Source organism: Diadema antillarum, unplaced genomic scaffold (assembly GCF_040938485.1).
Source record: "Diadema antillarum isolate AM-2024a unplaced genomic scaffold, OU_Dant_1.0 seq00001991_RagTag, whole genome shotgun sequence".
Taxonomy (NCBI): Eukaryota; Metazoa; Echinodermata; class Echinoidea; order Diadematoida; family Diadematidae; genus Diadema; species Diadema antillarum.
Genome location: NW_027272647.1, coordinates 160,584 through 184,435, shown reverse-complemented (window position 1 = coordinate 184,435; position 23,852 = coordinate 160,584). Strand labels below are relative to the sequence as shown.

At 39.8% G+C, this 23,852-nt stretch overlaps 1 protein-coding gene across 1 annotated transcript in view; it reads left to right on the top strand.

The window, feature by feature from the left end:
• Positions 1-23,852, top strand: part of LOC139713511 (uncharacterized) — a 92,832-nt gene that overhangs the window by 20,855 nt on the left and 48,125 nt on the right. Inside the window, exons 5-15 of the mRNA XM_071625237.1 lie at positions 118-286; positions 1,660-1,756; positions 11,237-11,470; positions 12,559-12,795; positions 13,361-13,597; positions 16,507-16,743; positions 16,989-18,161; positions 18,596-18,832; positions 19,338-19,574; positions 20,200-20,433; positions 20,639-22,331. Coding sequence (XP_071481338.1) covers positions 118-286; positions 1,660-1,756; positions 11,237-11,470; positions 12,559-12,795; positions 13,361-13,597; positions 16,507-16,743; positions 16,989-18,161; positions 18,596-18,832; positions 19,338-19,574; positions 20,200-20,433; positions 20,639-22,331 — 4,785 coding nt within the window. The remainder of the gene's footprint in view (positions 1-117; positions 287-1,659; positions 1,757-11,236; positions 11,471-12,558; positions 12,796-13,360; positions 13,598-16,506; positions 16,744-16,988; positions 18,162-18,595; positions 18,833-19,337; positions 19,575-20,199; positions 20,434-20,638; positions 22,332-23,852) is intronic.

The window sequence follows — 23,852 nt, the reverse complement described above, 5'->3', positions numbered from 1 at the left end:
CCATATCTGAGAATAATAATCTAATTCCACTCAAAGTTGACAGAGGTTTTCAATGTATTCCCGTAGTTCTTCTGTTATTGTTTTGTTTTGTTCTGGTTTTGTCTTTCTAATAAAAAGCATAACAGTATCTGTGAAGGTTTACTGCGAACAGCACTATTACGACACGTCGGCAGGTTGCAGCGTGTACTGCTTGGCTCGGAACGATAACTTGGGCCACTACGACTGCGATGACATCACTGGGGCGAAGATATGTCTCGCTGGCTACGAGGGACCCGACTGCAACCAGGTTAGAGATGTCATGCAGATAGTTGAGAAGAATGAAGAACAAATCTTTATATAAGATAAAAGCAATGGAGAGCGAAGGTTGTTGACGAGGTAGAAGGGACGCAGTAAAAGAATATTTTATCTAAATCATTGACATTTGCGTCTAGTTGCATTGATTGACAAAATTGTCCTACCTCGACGTAAATGCGCCCCGAATCAATCAGTGGAAGGGGTATTAGTAGTAACAATGATAAAAATTCACGGATACGCATGCTCCGGCAGGATTCGAAACTACGACCTAGTAATCACCGGACAACAGTCCTGTGTTTACTAGACTACCGAGCTTCGGCCTGACAGTTAGTGCTTGTTCCAATTCGTATAGGCTGCAAAAGGTACTGCATACATAATCAATTTAATGAATAGCTCGACGTAGAAATTTTGTTAAGTTGAATTAATGCTCATTACCTGCTGCACGCTACACAGACCAGCACTGGCAGTCGAACAGAAGCTTGGTGTTCTATAGTGGATAAGACACCTGTCCGACGATCAGGATATCGTAGGTTCGAATCCTGTCCGAGTATACATATGCCCATGATTGTTTTTATGGATATATAGGCCCTACAACTAAAACACTGATTAATGTGTGCATATTTGCGTTAATGTAGGGAATTTGACAGTCAGTTGCAAAAGAATAATATTGATATAAAAACGAAGAACACAGATTTTGAATAGAAGAGGAGAAAACTGTAAAGTCAGGTCAGCTAGATCAGGATGACGAGAATCAAAGTATAAAAAGATCGATAAAAATTTTCATCAATTTTTAATCCATGACTAAATTTTAGTCCACTGAAAAACAAGCGGATCGCATGTCTGACGGACTTCTAATGTACATGGCGTTTTGCACATTTCAAATCTGCAAAGTCTATAGGCCCTATACGAACAAGTAGCAAGTAGCATGTACTTAAGTATATAGGAGCATGTTAGTTTCCCGCGCAGAGAGAAATTCGTGATAAGAAACGGGGGTTAGTCCATGTAGACAGAGATCAACCAGGAGTTACCCGCTTTGGTGGTGGTGGGGGTGGGGGGAGCAAACTAACGCTTTGGGGTGTATCTGGTAAGGGGGAGAGGTAAATAGAAACACAATTACGTTTCATTGGAAGAAAGAGGAGTAAACCTGAAAAAAAAAAATCTTCGTTAAAGCGTTGGGGAGAAACAGAGGAAGTAAAAAATGAGTGAATGGGTAAAAAGGAATCGGATTACAAGGAGTTGAGGAAACACGACCATTGGTGCCTTGGAATATTCTCCAAAGAAGTCAAGCTGTGAAGAGCAAAAATGAGTGTTTAGAGTAGTGACAGGTAAACTGTATCGGCAACTAACCCATTTGCTTTCTGTTAGGAAACTACTGAATGTCACTCCGATCCATGCTTGAACGACGGGACCTGTGTTGATCTTCACGACGCCTTTCGCTGCAACTGTCTTCCCGGAACAACAGGTAAATGAAGAAAACAGTAAAACTTTGCCCAATACCCAAGAATTTATCAAGTTTATCTGCCCGCTAGGTGTCAAAATAATTTGTCCTTTGATTAAACTATTGCGGCAGAAATGTGGGATGATACTTTTAACGACATACGTGGTCCATTGCCGTCTATAAAAATTATGGTGGCATTGGCTGTAAGAGAAGAGAAAAAGAGAAAATCTGAGAGCAATGAAGACTAGTCGCCAATTGTTCCTACCTCACGTCATTATAAGTTTTGTCAACAGTTATGACTGGATCGATAGTGCAGAGGATAAGACAAAAAAAAAAATCATTCTAAGACAAACCAGCATTAAATGGAGGGAACCTGATAAAAGTAAGCTTCTCATAGCAAATGACTGCAATAAAAGTGTTAAGTTCATCTTTGCGGTGTGTGTGTGTGTGTGGGAGGAGGAGGGGATGGGAGTGGAGGCAGCTATATATGTACGGAGGCTGATGCATACGACAGAATTTTGTATTATTTCATTTTCATTTCATTTCATTTCATTTATTTCCACATTAAAAACAACAATCATTACATTTCAAGTCATAGTATAAACATATTCATTGTGGGGGACCAATTAAAGCCTTTCAGGCTTGTTGGGAATAGGCCCCAAAGTAAATACAAGACTTTCTCAACTTACAATATATAGATACAAAATATATAGAACACAAATGGTGCACAATCAAAGCAGGATGAAGAAGGAAAAAGAAGAGAGTAAAATACTGGCAGAATATACAAAACCATGTTGCTATTACATACGGAAAGTGCGTCTAAAATTGTTTCTGAACTGCTGTAATGATTTGTAGGTTTTCAGTTCTTTTGGTAAAGTATTCCACAAAATGGGACCTTGATAAAAAATTGTTGACTTGGCTAATTCGGTTCGATAAAGGGGAGGATGAAAATTTTGTTGGTTTCTTGTATTATAAGAATGAATACTGCTGTTGAGATGAAAACATAGTTATCATTGTGAACTTCCTATTTTCTGTCACCGAGAAACATAAGAAGCATAAAGCTAGATTAATTCGTCGTGTACAGTGATCAAAACTTCGTGAGAAAACAAAACTAAACACACACACTCACATGCAAGAGAGAGAGAGAGAGAGAGAGAGAGAGAGAGAGAGAGAGAAACCAAACTGGTTTAATACACTATACTGTACTTCGACGTTCTCCGCAGGGCATACAATAGGCAATTTGTGTTGGAACTGCGTTTCACTCCCTGCCGTGGACACAATGCCAATCATGCATATGATTACAAACAATTTTGAATTACTTGTTCATTTTTGAAATAAAATGAATTGTAATCAATCTGCACTGATGTCATTCTTTTAGATATGAAGTTGTTGTCAGTACTGTGGTTTCTCCTTCTTCTTATCGTATGACAAATACATAGGTAGAGTGATATGTCCAGGCTGCCTAGCCAACCTATAGGGTGTCGTCTGTTGTGTCTTTAATTCTCTCGATGCCACCTCGATAGCAGCTGAAGGGGCAGTCGTGCACAACATGCAGAAAAAATCTGGTCAGGAAAACTACAGTCACAGGCTGGACTGTCAAATAATTTCTAACGATGAGGCGGGTGGTGGGCTGTCTAGGCATGGGCTGTGCACTGCGGATCCTACTAAGGGACACCGACTGCTTCCTTTGAGGGTAAAATCCAGCTGGTTTGATGAGGGATCCTTGATGAGTTCTTGATTGGGAATTTCAGATTCTTTCTATAATCTCTTCCATTCTTTGTTTAAGTTAAACCGATTGATTGCCTTCTTGAAGGGACTGACTGCCGGAAAGGACTGCGAGATTTGAGTAGCATATTTGGAAGGTTGTTCAAGTCCTCATGGATGGGAAAGTCAGGCTTCGCGTTGAAGAGTAGGGCAGCCTTGCGGATCATCTGCTAACGTGGTAGGGGAGAGGAGTGATGTGTGATAAAGTCAGCAGCCACTAGGTAGGTGTTGAGTTAAGGGTGCCAAAGATTATTCTCACTGTAGAGTTGAAGATCGTATCGATGTGCTTGGTGTACCAGCTCCCACCAAAACTGGTGAACAGTACTCCGTAACTGATGAATATAAAAGAGAGTAAAGTGTGCAGTTCGGAGTGTATGCGCATCAGAGCCCCAGCTGTTCACTGCTAATTTGCAGAAGATCTTAAACCTGGTCTTGGTTCATTCTTCATCTGCTTACCACGAAGGACAAGTTGAGTTCAGACCAAGCTTGTCTGTTGCTGAGGTGGAAAATAGTGACTATGGTCTTAAAAGTGTTGGGAGGCGCCAGAAGAAGAGGTAGTCCGCCATCTTGTTTAGGTCCCCTGTGAGTGTGGAGTTGAGTTTGCAAAAGTCAGTGGATTGAATGGCCAAAGCAAGATCATCTGCACATGCAAATCTCTTTGAAGGTGTCCTACACATGTCACTCACATCAATTTTAAAGAGCATTGGCACCAGGACAGATCTTTGGGGAATTCCATTATTCAGCGTTCTGATTGAGCATGTGTGACCTGAAAGCAACATGGAGGCAAGGAGGTTCACATTTGTCTAACACTTGAAGATGCGACAGACCCCAAGAAGGAGGCCACATCTCCACACTGTAGCATATGCCGAAGACATGTCAATCAGAGCAGCCCGTGTCTTGAGGCCACGTTGGCAGTCAGCCTCGATGTTGGTAGTAAGTGCAAGGGCTTGGTCATATTGCAGCTCCTACGATGTCGAAAACGTCTATTCCTTCAGTAAGGCTGGTTCTACAAGGGAACTGAGCCTTACCAGGAGTTGCTCAAACAACTTGTATTAGGTACAGAGAAGAGAGATTAGCTGGTAGCTTGCGTGATCATCAACAGGATTCCCACGTTTCAGAATGACGATGTTCTTGTCCTCTATCCTGATCTTGGAAATGACAATACTGCAGTAGAAAACTGTAGGAGAGTAGTCTGCCAGGCACGAGTATTATGGCCAAAGTTCTTCAGAAACTCAAAATAGATACCATTCAGCTCCTGCTGGTTTACCTGCTTTGATGGATTAAAGGTCAAATCCACTTCTGGTGTAGGGTTTGGCAAGCGGGCTGCTCTTCGGGGAGGACGAGTATGTCGCTGAAAGATCATTATGGACTTCTTGGTGTGCCTCCGTGGAGTTGAGAAGTTGGCGAGAGGCAACTGCATTGGCTGTTACCTATGGTGGCTTATGCCGGACAACGGATGCTGCACCATGGCTCTTGAGAAGATTCCATGACTTTATACTAGAGTGCGTGCAATTTGAGAAAATCAAGGAGATCCATAGCAATGTCTGCGTCGTTGTTGATGTTGTTGTTTGTTTTTATTTCCGTCTTTATATAAAAATACACACATTACATGTTGCATATACATTGCATATACGTACAGAAGAAACGGGGGATTGCCTGTTCAGTCATATTTTCAAAATATGTCTGTTCTTCCACAGGGTCCCAAATTTACAATACAATACAAGAATAATACACTGTATATACAAAACATAAGAAAAAATAATGAAAATCATATACCGAACTGGTACAGTGAGAGTCAACAATAATCAGAGATAGGTAGAGAAAAGCAGAGCAAGAAAAAGAAAAAGAGGAGGAGAACAAACTTACAAAAGAAAAGGCAATATACCCCCTCCCCCCCCCCCCAAAGAAATGGCTGTGACATTTGGTACTCCATTGAGTCCCTTTTTTACCATAATGCTCTATCTAAATAATCAGATAATAACATTTGAAAAAATCTTAAAGTTAATGCGTTACGAATTTCATTGGGCAATTGATTATACATTGATATTCCCCTGTAAAAAAAAGTCCTTTAACAGTTATTAGAATTTGGCTAAAATTCTGATTTGAACGAAGTGAATAATTGAGAAATCTTCTAGAGATATTATCAGACATGTAATTAGGGAGAAAATTCTGCGATATCTTATAAATCATCATACTCATATTCTTTTTATATCGGTAGTCAAGAGATTCCCAGCCCAAAATATCATGAATATGTTGAGTAGAAAGAAAAGAATATGGATTTACTCTCATAATCATACGACCCGCTCTATTCTGATAACGTTTGCGTAATCAAAATGTGGAAGAATCACGGATTTATATATCAAATTCAAATTTGATTCATTTACAATATATCTTAATCTTCCAAGAAAATCAATAAGTCTACTGATTTTCTGGCACATTCCATCTACACGAATATTCCATTTCAACTCAGCGCCGATATGAATTCCAAGATATTTTACCATTTCAACATTTCGAATCTTTATTTTTACATCTAGTGAATTACACCTTGAGAGCATAAATCTCGTACCAAAAAGCATACTGACGGTCTTTGAAAAATTGACCAATAGTTTGTTCTGTGACATCCACTGATCCAAAACTTGCATTTCTTTGTTTAAAATGGACTCCAAGACTTTAACATCTTTGTTGGAGTAGTAAATGACTGTATCATCCGCATAAAGATGAACACGACATGACTGGAAAATACGAGGCAGGTCATTAATGAAAACACAAAACAGTAGAGGGCCAAGAAGAAAGCCCTGGGGCACGCCATTAGTTAAGTACATTTCATCAGACAATGCGTTGTTGACCTTAGTCACTATCCTCCTGCCCGTCAGATAACTCTTAAACCATTGAAGTGTACCTCCATTTATACCAATTCTCGACAACTTTTCTAACATTACATTGTGGTCGACAGTGTCAAACGCTTTCCGTAGGTCGACGAATATCGCCCCAGTATATTCACCTTCATCCATGGCCAAAAGCCATTCATCAGTAACCTTTACAAGGGCAGTTACAGTGGAATGATTTGCCCTGAATCCAGACTGAACCGGTGTTAAGACATTGTTCGCTTTAAGATGGTGTGATAATTGCAACGAAAATATGCGCTCGAGTAATTTCGAGATACAAGGCAGCAGGGAAATTGGCCTGTAATTATCAGGGTTCGACTTATCTCTTTTTTGTATATCAAAATTACCTTGGCTATTTTCCATGACTCTGGGACAACTCCTTCAATAATGGATTTACTTATCAAATACTTTATAGACTTATTCAATATATCAGCGCATACTTTCAAAATCTCAACCGATATACCATCAATACCAGTCAATTTTTTATTTTTCAGTTTGTTGATTTCGTTCATAACCTGAGCTTCAGATACAACTGTAAATGTGTCCATATTATCATAACATACGGATTCTCTAGTAATATCTACTTCGGTCACGTCAGTTTTCTCAGCCTGATGTTCATTTAACAAATTCATAGCAGCACTGGCAAAGTGTTCATTAAATTCGGAGGCTTTAATGTATGCATCATCACAAGAGAGATGATGAGACGATGTGCCGTTATTTGGCAGAAAAGATTTTAGATTTGGCAGAAAAGATTTTAGAACATTCCAGGATTCAACACGTTACATGTTACTTCTTGTGTCTTACTGATCATATCCTGGCGATAGCTTTAATGCAACAACAGTTTATAGTGTATATACCAAAGCAGGCTTTATGATTATGGAAATCATGTTGTACTCCTGAAACCAATGATAGCTCGGTCACAGTAATAGTTCACATTTTAGTTTTTTTTTTCTTACTTGGCACCCTTACATCATCTGGTCTTATTTACTATCCGTTCTCCGTTTCTTTTTCACAAACACTGATTACTCGGGGCTTACAGCCAAACAAGAATTTGAATTTTGTATATTTTCTGACAATTTCGTTTTATGTGTGCAATGAACTGTTGCTGTTTTCAGGTGATATATTCGTGGTGGAATAATGGACGATTTTGTTATGTTTTTATGACTGCATGTCCGTCATGTATAATTAGAAAAGTTGCAGCGATTTTATCACTGTAAAACATGTAATACCATACATTTGAATACACACACACTTATGCACATTACACATATACAGAGTACATCATACACACACACATTATACACACACCCGCATCAATACACATTATACACACACATGTTTACAGACACTCCCCTCAAGCGCATGTTTGATATACAGCAAGAGGTTATTTCCTTGTGGTAAGAATCTGAATTTTATATATTTTAAACAATTTGGTTTTATATATGTAAGGTTGTGTTTTTTTTGTGATAGCATTCGTTGTATAGTAAAAGATGTAAAAGATAGTAAGAGTTTTATGTTCTGTGTAGGTCTATGCATGTTCGTCGAGTACAATGGGAGCAATTCAGTACTGAACAAACAAATCATAATACACTGTACGCTTGAATACACACACGCTAAATGCACACACGTTAAATGCACACACACATAACCGTATACACTTTAGTATTATGTGATGTTTAAAAACACATCCTTTAGGCACCTCAGCAGCTGTTCGAAATGCACCAAGAGGCATTTTACTTGTAGCAAATTATCGGAATTACATTTTATGCATTTTATGTGTATGTATAAAGAATTGCAATTTCATGTTTATATCTGTAGTACAAACAGGTTTGTTATATTCACATGTATACATCATGTCTTTTATGTACAATTGTGAGCAATTCAGCAATCCATATTGCTGCGAGTCACGATTTCAATACACCATGAATAATAACAAAAAAAAAAAGCTTGCTTTCATGTAGGTCCCGCCATACTTTTCTGTGATCAACCCCATCTCGATTTCGAATTTGACCAGTTATTACATATAATTACTGTGTTATCACCATGTATTTATTGATGTGTTTTGCACATTGTTTACAAGGTGAAAGAACTTGTTTGATTTCTGTTATAATGTCCATAAATGAGAAGCATGGAAATAAAATGAATTGAATTGAATTGAATTGAATTTCTTCCATTCAGACAATTTATTGATGTAATTCTGTTTTTCATTTTCGTTATAACATCAGTAACTTTATTTCTCAGCCGTCGATATTCATTCCACAACTGTTCATTTTTGTTTAATTGCTTTCTTCTTAACCTTGTCTCTTTCTCTCATCAATTCAAAAATCGATTCATTCAACCAAGGAGAGTATTTGTTACGCATACGCTTTGTCTTTATAGGCATGTGCTTGTTGGTGACTAATAATACCTTTTTTTTCCCATTTCTTAACAGCATCCTCCAAATTATAACAAGTTTCAATTTCATTCCAGTCTTGTTCCATGAGATCTTTACGAAATATATTCCACTCAATATTTTTTGACTTTCTAAAGGTTACATAATTGTGGTCATGGGTGATTAAGCTATTTGTTTTCCAGATCAGATAGTTCATGAAATGATCGCCCATGCTTACCTCGAGAACACCTGAGGTCTTTATACAGTCAGTGTTATTTGTCAGCATATGATCAATAAGAGTGGCTGTCTCTTCAGTAACTCTGGTGCATTTCGTACTATTTAATTGATAAAATCCGTAAATATTATTTATCTGATTATATTTGCTTATATGTGGAGAAAAAGGTTTTTTATAAATATCAAAATTTGTATCACCCATGATAATGGAATGACAGTTGAAATTTCCCATGAATGCTAGCAAATCTTCGTACGTACCTAAGACTGCACGTCCAGAGTTAGGCGGCCTGTACCAATTCAAAAAAAAGAATGGGTTGAGAATTTCTCAATTCGATCGAAATTAAGATAGCTTCCAACTCAAATAAAGACCGGTGTTCCAAAACTTTGTAACAAATACTATTCCGAATATAAATGGCTCCACCTCCACCATTTCGGTTTCCATCTTTTCTTATAATCGAGTCCAGGGATTTCTATTTCACTGTCTTGAATCCCTTCATCCAACCTGGTTTCATTGAGAGCGCAAACATAAACATCATTTTGCAGGATGATAGATTTCAACTCATCAAAATTTTTCATTACACTAACAACATTCAGTTGTATACATTTCAAACCTTTCTCACACAATGACTTGAATTTGAATTCACATCCATGTAAACCGTTTCCATCTGTTACTCTTTGAGGCTTGCGTTTTGCATCACTATTTGAATCATTTATGCATTTCTCATCATAGAAAGGTAATTGCTTCATCAAGCATTTTGGACACTTCTAGTCCAAAAACTGTTCCGATAAATCGTTGTAGACATTTAAAGGGATGCTTGCACATGAAATATGCACCCATCTTTCACAATGTGTACATAAAATACCCTTTTGATTATTTTTGACACATTTAGAGCACAAAGTACATGGATATTTCTTGCCCATTAGCTACAAATTAAAGGAAAAAGTAAAAAAAAAGAAAAAAACACACACTCAGCAAATATATGATGGTATAACTATGTTTTACAATACTGAACAAGGGTTCCCAAAAAGTCATAAACAGTGAAATACGACTAAAATACACAGCAATATTTAGCTGCATCGAATTTAAGACTGTGGTTTAATGATGCACTCATATAGCTAAGAAACTGGCAGTAGTCATATCAAGTTTAGGTCATTTTCGCACGTAATAACACGTTTGATCGTGACTATAAAGATTATGAGAAGTGAGGAAGTATATTTACGAGAACCAAGAACATGGCCTCCAATGGACAGGAAGCAGAGGTCAGGTTCGTAATCCTTCCAACGGTTGGAAAGAAAGGTGCCGAGTTGTTTGGCATCATGGAGAAGGAATTGGTCACAGGCTGAAACCCATGCATGAAGTTGTTTCCCAGCCTCGTTGTGTGTGGTATAACCCCATGAAGAGTAATGGCTGTTGCAGTCACCGACATGCAATTCTTGATTGATTGGAATGAATTTTGAGTGGAGAAGGTCAAATAGGACTGGAAGGTTTGTAAATATAATTGACAGTAAGATGTTCGATTCTTACAGTTGCGATGAAGATATCATCCCTGCTGGGCTCCTCAAGCATGCTTAAATCTGTAAGAACACATCGAGTGAAAGTGGGGACACCGTACTTTGGTTGGGGAAGTGCTTCGAGCTGTTCCCAGCATCACCCCCATGGATTTCACATTGCAATATTAGATCAATGACAATGCCTTTTGCTGTACTAGCCAGGTAGTCACATTTTGCTTATGACATACCTTCAGGGTTGGTGTGTAGAATACAAAGAGATTTTCCGACGTGTCGAGAAGGATGGCCCTTAGAAGGGCATGTGGGGTGAAGACTCAGACGAGTCCTGATGAGATGAAAGTTCAGGATAAAGTAGACAAGTAAGTAACCAAGGTAACGTGTGTATATATTCAGTGATGGCATAGCGCATCGGTTGAAATGCTTATTGTGACTAATAACAAAGATGATTGATAATCGTTATTCTTTAAATGTTCATGTTCAACACATATCAAAATCTACGAACGCTCTTTCTTGTGGCGTATTTAGTTAGCGATATGTTACCATTAAATGACTTTGTGCCAATGTATTTCTTCGGAATCCACCATTTGAGCACTAGCTCCTTTTGATCACCCCCTGGCATTTCTCGGAAAAAACAATCAAACAAATATAGTTATAAGGCCACTTATGACGTTTATAATAACAAGCGCGCTTTCAATTACTTCATAGATTGCTTGCACTCATTACACGTTTTTCGTCTCTCAGGAAGTATGTGCGAGACAGGCGTTGACGAGTGTTTGAGCAACCCATGCGTACATGGCGCCTGTTCCACTTACGATGGAGTATTGGACCTGTACACCTGCTCTTGTGATCCAGGATATCAAGGAGTAAACTGCGAGGGAAAGATCAACGAGTGTGACTCGGACCCTTGTCAGCGAGGTGGCACTTGCTCTGATGGCCCAAACGCTTATCTGTGCATTTGTCCTCCTGGTTTACAAGGTTAATAATAATAAGGTCTGATCTATGATGGCCTCTTCTGTATTACCATTGCTCTAGCAGAGGGCCCTGTCGTTATCACCCTAGCGTTGCTAATAGTAGACTACCTATTTATACTCCTACGTCGAGAGAGACATGGTGGGTAAAAATGTTTTGTCTTAGGAGCCGGGAGTCTTGTGCATTATGTCACAGCGCCAGAAGAATTACAGGGGTCTTTACAAATTAAGAGGTTTAACGGTTTCTCGTTTATGCCAACGCAGTTCTTTATAGTGTTCGAGGCTGTATTTTGTGAATGAGTGTAGTAGGTGATGTTTCAATACATTTTGTATGTTGAGTCAGTGAGTTTAATTTGTATTCAACGAGTAGGGCCTATGCGGTTTTGTGTGCATTCTTTCATTCACTCGGGAAATTCTTCATCTTCAAAATTACATCACTGTCTTCTTAGTGGAAGCATTCGCGTGTTCTAAAATGAAGTAATCATCAAACAAAAGGCAATTATCATTATATCCTTTTCAAATAACGTGTTACGAAGTCGCATCGATACTGTCAGAGGGATTGATATCGTATACCAAATGTTGTTGACTTCTGATATGAGCCAGTCCACAGTAAGCGCTAGTCTGGTCTGTAATGACCAATGGAACCACAAACTTTCAAAACATGGAAAAATTCTTTTACAACAGTTTGATAATTCAGGAAAGAAGATAGCAGCAATTTGTGTGTCAATGCTGCATTAGCAGCTTTTGTGAAATTGGATTAAAAGAATACAGACACATGTTTACCCGTATATTCCGATATTCCTATATTCATAACGTAGTGTCAAGAGGCCGTATCTCCAGTCTTTCAGTAACTATTGTAAATCAATTTCTAGAGAAGGTCTGCATTGACCATCAGCGCATATGCAGACATTGTAAGGTTGAAAAGTGGATCATTGCAATAAACTCAGGACCAAGAATCCCAGTGCTGACACAGCCGAAGTAGAAGCTTCCTGGTATCTGCGAGTATTATGTCATTAATATTATTTGTAAATCACACATATTCAGCGATCACTAGTAAGCGGCCATATTTTTTTTTTGTTTTTTTCACACAAATAGGACTCCAATGTGAACAAGATGTCGATGAATGTGCAAGCCAACCGTGCCAGCATAATGGCACGTGCTCGACGTCGCCAGAAATGTTGAACCATTACCACTGTGAGTGCCTAGGTGGCTCCACGGGCGTCAACTGCGAGTTAGACATAGACGAATGTTCCTCGTCACCATGTCTGCGCGGAGGAACTTGTCGCAACCTCGTCAACGGATTTGAGTGCATTTGTCCCTCTGGCTCAACAGGTGAGCTTAAAGAGCGAAATCATCTGAATTGTATTACAGTCACCTTTCAAATCAGGGGGGCATTTCATGAAGCATTTTTGTCCGACAACTTGTCGGACAAATTTGCTCTCAGCCAATCAGATGCAAGGATTTCAGTAACTTTTAACATTTTGTCAGACCAAATATCTGACAAAATGCTTCATGAAATGCCCCCCAGAATACAGGCTCTGTTTGCATCAACAATAATAAAAGGTGTATGTAATGACCACCCTTGAATAGTACCTTAATTTGACCAGCAACATGACACATAATCATAGCGGAGAAAAACCGTCTCAAATCTTTAAAGAAAAAGAATCGTATAAACAGATAAATTCTTGAAATGTGATGAAAGAGCCACGAATAGAATCACGGATTTGAGCCATGTACTCAACTCGTTGAAACGCAGGTGATCCTATCTACACACTCTGAAGATGAATTAGACCTATCAATACTCAGCAATTTAATCTCTTTGCCATACTTTACCATTACCATTACCATACTTGAGTGCTACGATGTAACCACTTTGCCTTTGCTTTCATTTTTACAGGGGTAATTTGTGGGACGGATATAAATGAATGTCAAAGTTTTCCTTGCAAGTATGGTGGTACGTGCAGCACTGACCCTTTAGTGCTGGATCACTACTCCTGCACCTGTCAGCAAGGTTTCACTGGGTCAAACTGTGAAATAGACGTGAACGAGTGCAGCTCCGACCCTTGTCTTAATAGTGGTATCTGTAGCGATCTCATAAACGGATTCCAGTGTCATTGCTTACAAGGCAGTAGAGGTACGTAATATTCATAGCAAAGTGGATAGTAAATGCCTTCTTCAGTCTTCTACTTCTTCCTCAAGGGAATGTGTCACGCTTTTATAAACACTATTATAGCCATTTCTGGGTGCATGCACTGGTCGGGGAGGAAGGCCTCGAGCCTGGGTGATTATGTTTGCTTTTTCTCCGCTGGCAACTAGTGGCACCTAGACTCACCATATGTTTCATATCATATCATATCATATCATGTAATTTGATTTTCTATTTTGTAATATATGTTGAAATGCCAGATGAATATTGATAATAAAATAATGATAATGTAACTTTAAAGAATGGGATATGAAACAGTTGAAATTTGTGTTACACCTTTGATCTCAATACACGGTATTTACCTGCGGAATTTTCAGCTGTTGACGCTATCAAAAACAAACGTTTAACACCGATCTCAGTTGAATTTAGAATACAGATGAGCTTATTCTCTGATATGAAATAGTATTTTCTGTATTTCTCTGTGTTTTCCGAACTTTTGAAAATGAGAGAGTATATTTGAATTGATTCATTGGACTTACTTGCACAGGACGTGGTGTCCTCTTGCACTCCTTCGGGTGATCCTCCCCCATATATGTCTCTATCCCTGGCTAGTTCCTCAGCATCCTGTATTCCACTTCTAATCTGGTCACTCCAGCGCAATGGCCGACGTCCAGGCGGTTATGGAGATCGGAAGTTGTTCCTGTATGTCGTCAGGGGCATACGATTCTCCGACATCTGAATAATGGCCAAACCATTTGTATTGTCTTTAATTACTTCAATGTTTACGATAGTAGTGATTTTGAGTTGGCTTCTGTCACTGTTCTTTATGGGGGTTTTTCCCCCATAAGGCGAAAATTGTACCACGGAAATAATACTTAGGCATCTCATTACGAAAACCTTCAGTCTGTACCTGTCTGCTTTCCTCAATGTCCAGCTTTTTCCCCTCATGTTGCAATAGGTCTTATAAGCGTTTTGTATATGAGTACTTTCAGAAATATGATGTTGTCCTCGTTGGTCCAGATGTTCATCCTTTAGTCTGCCAAAGGACCTGGCGACAAGAGTAGTGCCTCTCTTCACATCCTCTGTTACTGACGGTACCACACTACAAAGGAATACAAAGTTTTCTGCGTTGTCTACAGGGGGCATTAATCATCATGTCGTCTGTGGACGTCAGACCTTGGCACTTGGAATTGTTTATCTTTATACCCCATTTTCGTTGGCTTTCTCTAGCTTAGTAGATGATATTTGAAGTTAATTTTGGTCAGATAGTAAGATGCGTAGAGGCGCAACATCAGCTGAATCCCCTTTTCATATTCCCTATCCCTTCAATCCTGCGTGTTGTAGTCGCTGTAGTACCAACTGGGTGTCTTAGCTTTGTATAACAGACAGGGGCTCTTGGTCGGGAGGGATAGTGGTGTCCCCCTCCTAGAAATCAGCAGACCATTGCTTCATCGGGCTGAAAGTTTTTCGTCAAGTGCCCAGCTATATGTGCTTCTGCCCAGTGGCCAATCTTCTTCGGAGGAAACACCTCAATATGAATCACAATCACTTGAATTATTGAAATGTAAAAGTATAACCTGGTAAAGGGGCAATGGGACGTGCTGTCTTGTCATGTTTTCAACCTTTTGTTTTGACCAGAGTGATTTTTATAATCACATTGCAGGAAGTTCACTAACATTTTTTGTAACAGGTAGCAGTCATTAAAAAAAAATAACGACGAATGCAAAGATGGACAAGTTTTGGAAAGGACAAGGAGGTGCTAGAGAAAGAGAAAAAACTGGAATCTCTCCTGCTCCTTTGTGCCCTTGTCTCCGAAAACTCTATTTCAGGTGTCAATGAATTGCTTTGACAAAAGACAATATTTCTGCTGAGGAATGCACCATTCCTCAATCACATCAAACAGAGCAGCAGCAGCTCGCTGTCCCTTTTAACTTTTTTTTTCCAGCAATTGTTCAGTGTGCAGAGAGCATGACACGCGAACAAATATCATCAAAAAAATCCGGGTCTTTAACTGTAAAAATACATTAAACAATCCGAAACATGATTTAGCCAATCACACAATCAGAAAGAGTTAGTTTACATTCAGGTTTTTCTCTTGGCAAACAAAATTATGAACAAATGAGTGCAAGGTGGTTAAATGCTAATTTTTTTATTCTTGAAGTAATATTCTCTTTAAAAAAAAAGTGTTTATAGTGAAGGTTTGAAGAAAATCGGAAAGGATTAATTCCGCCACGATTTCAACATATTAGGATTAATAGACTTCAACAATTCCTGTGAAATGCATCATGAAATTATAAAAATCGTGAACCGCGTCCTCTGTTTCCATGTTAAAAAACACAGTAGAAAAGAGGCTTGGAGCATGGAACATCAAAGCCAGTTGAATGCTTAGCATTCAGTACAGTTTGCACAAATTGGAAAGAGATTCCACTCCTTCTCTTTCACCTCAATGGAAAAGATCTTAAAGGGTGAGTACAGTTCTGGTTGAGGTGAGGATTTAGCTTTTAATGTTTTGCGAGATATTCAGAAACCAATCGGTTTTGAAATGGGTGAGATATCCAAAAACAAGGTGAAACAAAGAGATCATAATAAAAGGCGTGGCCTGTCGCCTTTTATTATTATCATCACTTTTATGGATATCTCAGCCATTTGAAAACCAATTTTCATCAAATAAACGTTGAATCCTTCTTAAAATTACATGCTTTTTCATATTTCATAAGAGGTTTCTCTTTTCCTCACTTATTAATGTTATAAACCTGAATCCCCACCTCAACCAGTACTGTACAGTCCCTTTAACAACAAGAAAAGCAACCTAAATTGATCATTATCGGTTACGTAATGCTTTAATTAACATGCTCACAGAGTAAGATCTAAAGGTGATTCGGATCACACTTTGTCAGGTGACAACTGCGCAGTCGACGTAGACGAGTGTTCAAGTAGCCCATGCCTGAACGGTGGAACGTGCTGGACGCTCCCATGGCAGTTGAATGTCTTTAGTTGTGCGTGTCCAGAGGGATTCACAGGAACACGATGCGAGGCGGACATCGATGAGTGCGCTTCAAATCCGTGCCAGCGAGGAGGACTTTGCGTAAATTTTGTCGGCCGCTACTTCTGTCATTGTCCTACAGGAAGCACAGGTTGGGGTATTTTTTATAATGCATACCCACAAACACACACACACACACACACACACACATATATATATATATATATATATATATATATATACTCGGATTTTATTCTAGTATGACTCGTCTGATCATATCACACGTATTAATTAAAGGGTAGTAGAAATGTCCTGGTATCCCAACTTTTTTTTTCTTAGATCATTGATTTCAATGAATTATGGTAAACTCGTCCTTATCCTATCTTATACCTGCAGGTTCCCAATGTGAAACTGACATTGACGAATGTATTTCATCCCCTTGCATGAACGGTGGGACTTGTTCAACTCCGTACGCTCTGAATACTTACACGTGCGACTGTCCGGCAGATTTTATAGGAGTAAGCTGTGGCAGTCATGATTGCGATATCAACCCTTGTACTAATGGTGCAACATGTGAGGCTCTAGAGGGCGTTAGGCACTGTGTTTGCTCTCCTGGTTACGAGGGAATCTTCTGTGAGGCCGAGATAGATGAATGTGAAAGTAACCCGTGCCTCAATGCTGCAACATGCCGAGACATTGTTAACGGTTACTTGTGTCAATGCTCAGAAGACTACGGAGGCATTCACTGCGAGGTGGACAATAACATGTGTCGGTTCGGTCAGTGTCAGAATGGAGCACATTGTGTGAATCTTTCTAATAATTTTAGCTGTAACTGTCTACAAGGTTTTACAGGTGATCTCTGTCAGTTCAACATAAATGACTGCCATGACCATCTATGTTTAAATGGTGGTACGACCGTGGACGGTATTGCTTCATGTACTTGCATTTGTCTGATGGGATTCACTGGCCCCAACTGTCAATCAAACGTAGATGAATGCAGTTCAAGTCCATGCAGTAATGGAGCAACTTGCATCGATGGTAACAATAACGTCACATGCATTTGCACGAATGGGTATGAGGGCTCTCTCTGTACTGATGTTCTTGATAACTGTGTCAGTTCACCTTGCCAAAACTTGGCGCAGTGTGTCAACGGGCTGGCAAACTATGAATGCAGGTGTCTCAATGGATTTGTGGGGATGAACTGTGAGACGGATATTGACGAGTGCGCAAGCTCTCCGTGCAGAAAAAACGGAACGTGTACAGACCTTACAGGCGCCTACACATGTTTTTGTCCGTCCGGTTTCGCGGGTTACCAATGCCAAGTAAATGTTGATGACTGTGCCAACAACGGCTGCCAGAATGGTGCCACGTGTATAGATGGGATCAACACTTACACGTGCCTTTGTGGACCAGGTTTCAGTGGACAGTTCTGTCACCAGCAGATCAACGAGTGCTCCAGTAATCCTTGCAGGAATTCCGGCACGTGTTATGACTTCCTCAATGGATACATTTGTTCCTGTGTGTCTGGATATCATGGCGTTCACTGTGATTGTCCGCCATGGTTAACAGGTATGAGGCGACCACTTTACGGAGGAAAAAAAATATGCACGTGGTCAGAAAATGAGAAAATTAATTGCAGATAAAATACTTCATGGGTTTTCTGCAATTGATGTTGAATGCCTTTGTTATCCACGGGGATTTTGCACAAAATTAGCAGTGATTAGGGAGAACATTATTTCAAAGGCCTGTTATGGATACGTGGTTCCGTAAATGGCAATTAAAAAGAGATCAGGAACAAAATGAGTTGCAAGAAAGCATCATTATTAATGCCATACATTAATTAACTATTTTCACAACCTTTCAATGATGGAAGTATTTATTAGGGATAATGCCATTCATCGTAGGATGGTACATCAGATGAACTATATGCGGTTTGCATGTTCTTATGAATCACAGCTGATTCCATTTTGACAGGGAACTTGTATTCTTTCTTCCATCTTAAGGTCAGAACTGCGAAATTGACGGAGACGAGTGTTCGAGTTTGCCATGCCAAAACGGAGGCTTGTGTGCAACAACCGCGCATGTCTTGAACTCTTATACCTGCACGTGTCCAGCTGGATACGAGGGCAACAACTGTGAAACTGAGAAGAACGAATGTGACTCCAATCCGTGCCTACATCGTGGCTCCTGCTTAGACAGTTTGAATACCTTTGTTTGTTCATGTCCACTTGGAACTAGAGGTAAGAGGGTGGATATATGTGTAGGGGAGGCAGAACCATTATTTCCTTTTTTTCATACGGGGGAGGAGTTAATCTTGGTCCCATGCACATTATTGTATTAAGGCTCTTGAATCCCTGGCCGGGGGGATTGAGGGTTGTCTGGACGAAACACCCTGAGACCTGGGTTTCTGTTGCGTATCGCTATATTTTCAAGAGAGCAGTCCATTGTTGACAAGACATGATTAGGTTGTAAGAACGACGTCTTTATGGTATGTTTCTTGTTGCTACTTTTTAATATGATTAATACTTTCGTGAAGAACAGTGAGACTAGTAGTGACACTGGACATGATAAAATTTTCCTGTATGACAAAAGTGAACGCGCTCATGAAGAAATCATAACCATAGGGATAATTTTCCAAGCATTAGTTTCCGCTGAATAGTGTGAGGTGTTAATTTGAGCCGCTAAATACATACCTACACACACATACATACTAATATGTAATACATAAATTATTTTATTACACAGGTGCTCGTTGTGAGATCGACTTGGATGAGTGTTTGAGTTTCCCCTGCACTAATGGCGGAACCTGCCAGACTAGTCCAAGTTCCTTAAACCTCTATGATTGTTTGTGCAAGCCGGGCTTCGACGGACAGCGCTGCAGTGTCAACGTTGACGAATGTTTGTCCGATCCGTGCGACTATGGTGGCATATGCACAGACCTCATCAACGGTTTTTTATGCAACTGTCCACCGGGCACTTCAGGTACATTTCTAAAATATGACTCTACCATATTTTGTCAAGAGTACCGTGTCTTCATTAAGATATGTCCAAACTTATTTTCATATCATATACATATTACAAAAGAACAGATGAGATAACGTTTGCAATCACGTGTTCTCAAAGGTGCAACAGCATTAATTATAGTATTATATACCTCATAGATAGAATCTTCTCATCTGATTGATTAAAAGTGGAGTCATGAAAATAGCTGTGCCCCATTGTTGATCAAAATGACGTCTTGATTTACTGTGCCCGGGGCACAGTTGAATAAATGTGCCCTGTAAATAGGTTTGGAGGCAGTCGCAACCCCGTACACATAGATCACTCATAATGTACGCACCAATGATACAACCGCCGCGCCGTCGATCAGCGTTGATTACGAGTGCTACGGTATCTATATTTCGGAATCTATAATTTCGGTTTATAAAACAAATAATGACAACTTGATATTCGGGGCACAGTTAGAATTATGTAGGCCCTCATCACCTTGGGCCCATAATTTTAACTGTGGCCCTCATAGCAGTCATTATTTGTATACTAATACTTCTCATTCCCCAAAACGTCTCTTGTGTTTTACCAATAATTACCTTCCCTGATCAATGCGCAGGAACGCGATGTCAGACTGATGTCAACGAGTGTGAAAGTTACCCTTGTGTCAATGGAGGGACCTGCGATCAGTCACAAATTTTAGATTTGTACGTCTGTCTGTGCCAACCGGGGTTTACCGGTGTGCATTGTGAGGTGCCGACTGACGAGTGTGCATCGCAACCTTGTCTGCATAACGGAAATTGCGTCGATTTGTTGAATGGATATCGCTGCGAATGTCCACTTGGAAGTACAGGTAGCTGTATGTTTTAGCTGTATGTTTACGCACTCAGAACTGCTGGCATTATTGAAATCTTTGAATGACATATTAACATGAGCACTCTCAATGTTGATGTTTACCTATTGATTCACAATTTTTTCAACCGATGTTTTCAACATACTTCTGCTATTAATGTATATCGTATCATTTCACCTAACAGTTCTTTATGTGACTCTTGCAGGTACAAGATGTGAGTCAGACATCGATGAGTGCCTGTCACTGCCCTGCAAGAATGGTGGTATGTGCTCGACAAGCTCATCTCTACTCAACGACTACCACTGCCAGTGCCTCGATGGTTACTTTGGCCAGAATTGTGAAATTCATCTTTGTGACTCTAACCCCTGCGCAAATGGCGCTACGTGCCAGTCTCTAGGTGATACCATAAGATGCCTCTGCGCCCATGGTTTTGAAGGTGCAAGCTGTACAATTGATACAAATGAATGTGCAAGTAATCCATGTACAAATGGTGCCACTTGCCATGACGCTGTGAGTAGCTACGTCTGTCAGTGTCCTGATGATAATGGGAACATCAGGAGATTGAAAAATTGCGAGGTAGACATTAACACGTGCAGGTCAGATCCATGTCTGAACCAAGCAACGTGCATTAATCTGGTAAATAATTTCCAGTGCAACTGCGTCCCTGGTTTCTCTGGGTTTGTTTGCGAGGAGAATATTAATGAATGCGACAATCATGTTTGCCTGAATGGCGGACTTTGTGTAGATGGTATCGCTTCCTACACATGCGATTGCCCACCCGGTTTTGAGGGCTACTTGTGTGAGGAAAACGTGAACGAATGCATGAGTAATCCTTGCAGAAACGGTGGAACGTGTACTGATGCTATAAATGGCTATTCATGCAGTTGTGTTCTTGGCTTTGAAGGGCGAAACTGCAACCACGTGACCGATAACTGCCAAAGCATCCCTTGTGAAAACAATGGAACTTGCATCAACGGCCTGGAATCATATTCATGTGGGTGTCCAGAGGGAATTATGGGAGTTCTCTGCGAGACAGATATCAATGAATGTCTTAGCTTTCCATGCAGAAATGGAGGGTTCTGCGTCGACCTTCTGAATAGTTACGAATGTAGGTGCAGTAATGGCTTTGAAGGAACACATTGTGAGACAAATATCAATAACTGTGGTAACCACAATTGCCAAAATTCTGTTGCATGTGTTGATGGCATCGATACGTATATATGTCTTTGTGATGTTGGGTACACAGGGCCGTCTTGCGAAACAAACATCAATGAGTGTTTGAGCTTGCCATGTCTTAACGGGGCGACATGCCACAATCACGTCAATGCTTATTTCTGTGAGTGTACAGACGGATACGAAGGAGTCAATTGCCAAACCTTCACCTCGAAGTGCATCAGTAACCCTTGTCGGCATCGTGGGATATGCGCTGACGTAGAGAATGGGTACACATGTTGGTGTCCCAACGGATTCTCCGGCAACAACTGCGAGATAGACATTAATGAGTGCCTAAGTGCACCCTGCAAAAATGGAGGGTATTGTCTTAACCTCCCAAACCAATACTTATGTTCCTGTGTTTCTGGATTCCAAGGAGTTAATTGCCAGGAGAATTACAATGACTGTCTCTACCACCAATGTACCAACAACGCTACATGCGTCGATGGTTTCCAAAGTTACACCTGCTCCTGTACCAGTGGTTTTACTGGTTCACACTGCGATGAGGACATTGATGAATGTGAAGAGTTTGAAAATGTCTGTCCTCCCGGGAGGCTGTGTTCCAACACGGTCGGAAGTTACGCTTGCCTGGTGGTTCCAACTACATCCCCTGTGTACACCGGTCCGTGTCTCACTGAGGACTGTTACAATGGTGGAATCTGTGAGATTAACGGAACAGTCTTCAGGTTAATGCCATACCTTTTTCCCCAGTTTCCTTAGTTCATGATTACGTTGAAACCAAAGAAATTGTATACTCATAGAGCACCTGCGCGAACATGAAAGCAGGTTAAATTGAACATCTCGCCGCCATTAGCAAAGAGGTGGGGAAAATCGCTCGAGCGTTTGGTACAGCTCGGGCACTAAACGTTTGTCTACTTTACTAGTATTTCGAAAATGTTCCTTTCAAATGTCAAAAATCGAATTGAACGTTAGTCCAGTATTTTTTTTTTTCGAGCGTTGTTATCTGCATGATGCCTTGATTTTCAGAACTTGTAGAATGAAAGAAATGTGTTTTGTTTTCTTGTGTGTCTGCTTTCTCTTGTTGATGTTTTAGAATAAGTGATGACTTTCCGGTTTTGGTGAAATGAGCTAGTTTCAATACTAGCTTCTTAGTCCTATTACTTGCCTCCTAAAGATAGCAACACCACTAAATACAACATTCATAACACACTTAAACATGATTATCAGTACAAAGTCACCGTATGCAATATGCATATCGTCAGGATTTAGAGGGATGATCCTATACAATAGCTTGTTTGTACAGTCGTCCGTCATGGTGTTTTTGTCTTGAAAAATGTCTGGACTCAAACACATGATTTGGTGTGCGTGCATGTACGCCACGTACGTAGGTGGGTGTTAGTGTGTGTGCACGTGTCTGAATGTGTTGACTATATTTGTTGCAGTGTTTGCGTGTGTGTATGTTATTCGTGAGTTCTATTATGAATTCTATTATGTTTCTATCTTCTTCTTCTCCTCCTCCTCCTTCTTTTTCCATTTAAATACAGACCGCAGTTGGCGTATTATCGTACTTGTGTACTTGTCAAGTGACCAGACGAAAAGTGCAAGTAAAAAGATCACTAAAAATTCCATGTGCTGCTAAAAAAAACCAGGAGAGGCTTAACGAAGCCCAACTTGTTTCACCCCCTGTTTGAAAATCTCCAGGGAGGTGCTACTAACTATACTTGGTGGTAAAGACTTCCTGTTTACCTTTGGGAACAGTGATTTGAAAATACTCAAGATATGACATTGAATGCAAATGTGTAGGTGTGTTGTACCACAAAATATCCAGGCATTATCCTGTTATATAAAATTTTTGAGACAAAGCCCTAAATATAAGGAGATTTTTTTCTGAAATAAAGTAACTGTAGACGGTCTAATCTGGAGGCATTTTTATTAAAGCTATTGTTCACGTTTTGTATTTTTAACAATACTTAACATCGATTTTACCAATTATTATATATTTTTTTTTGCAGTGGCTGTTTCTATCCCTAACCCACATTTAAGAACCATTTTGAATCACTAATGCTGGGTTTTTATTTCATCTGCATAATTTGATTATGGTAAATTTTGTCGTTTACTGCGTCAGGAAAAAAAAATGTCTTCTGATACGTTTGAGTTGTGGCACACATAACTTTAAATCTGTTCGGATTTCCATGTTTAGATTTCCATGTAAATGGTCCAGTGGCAATCGCATTAGAGTTTATACA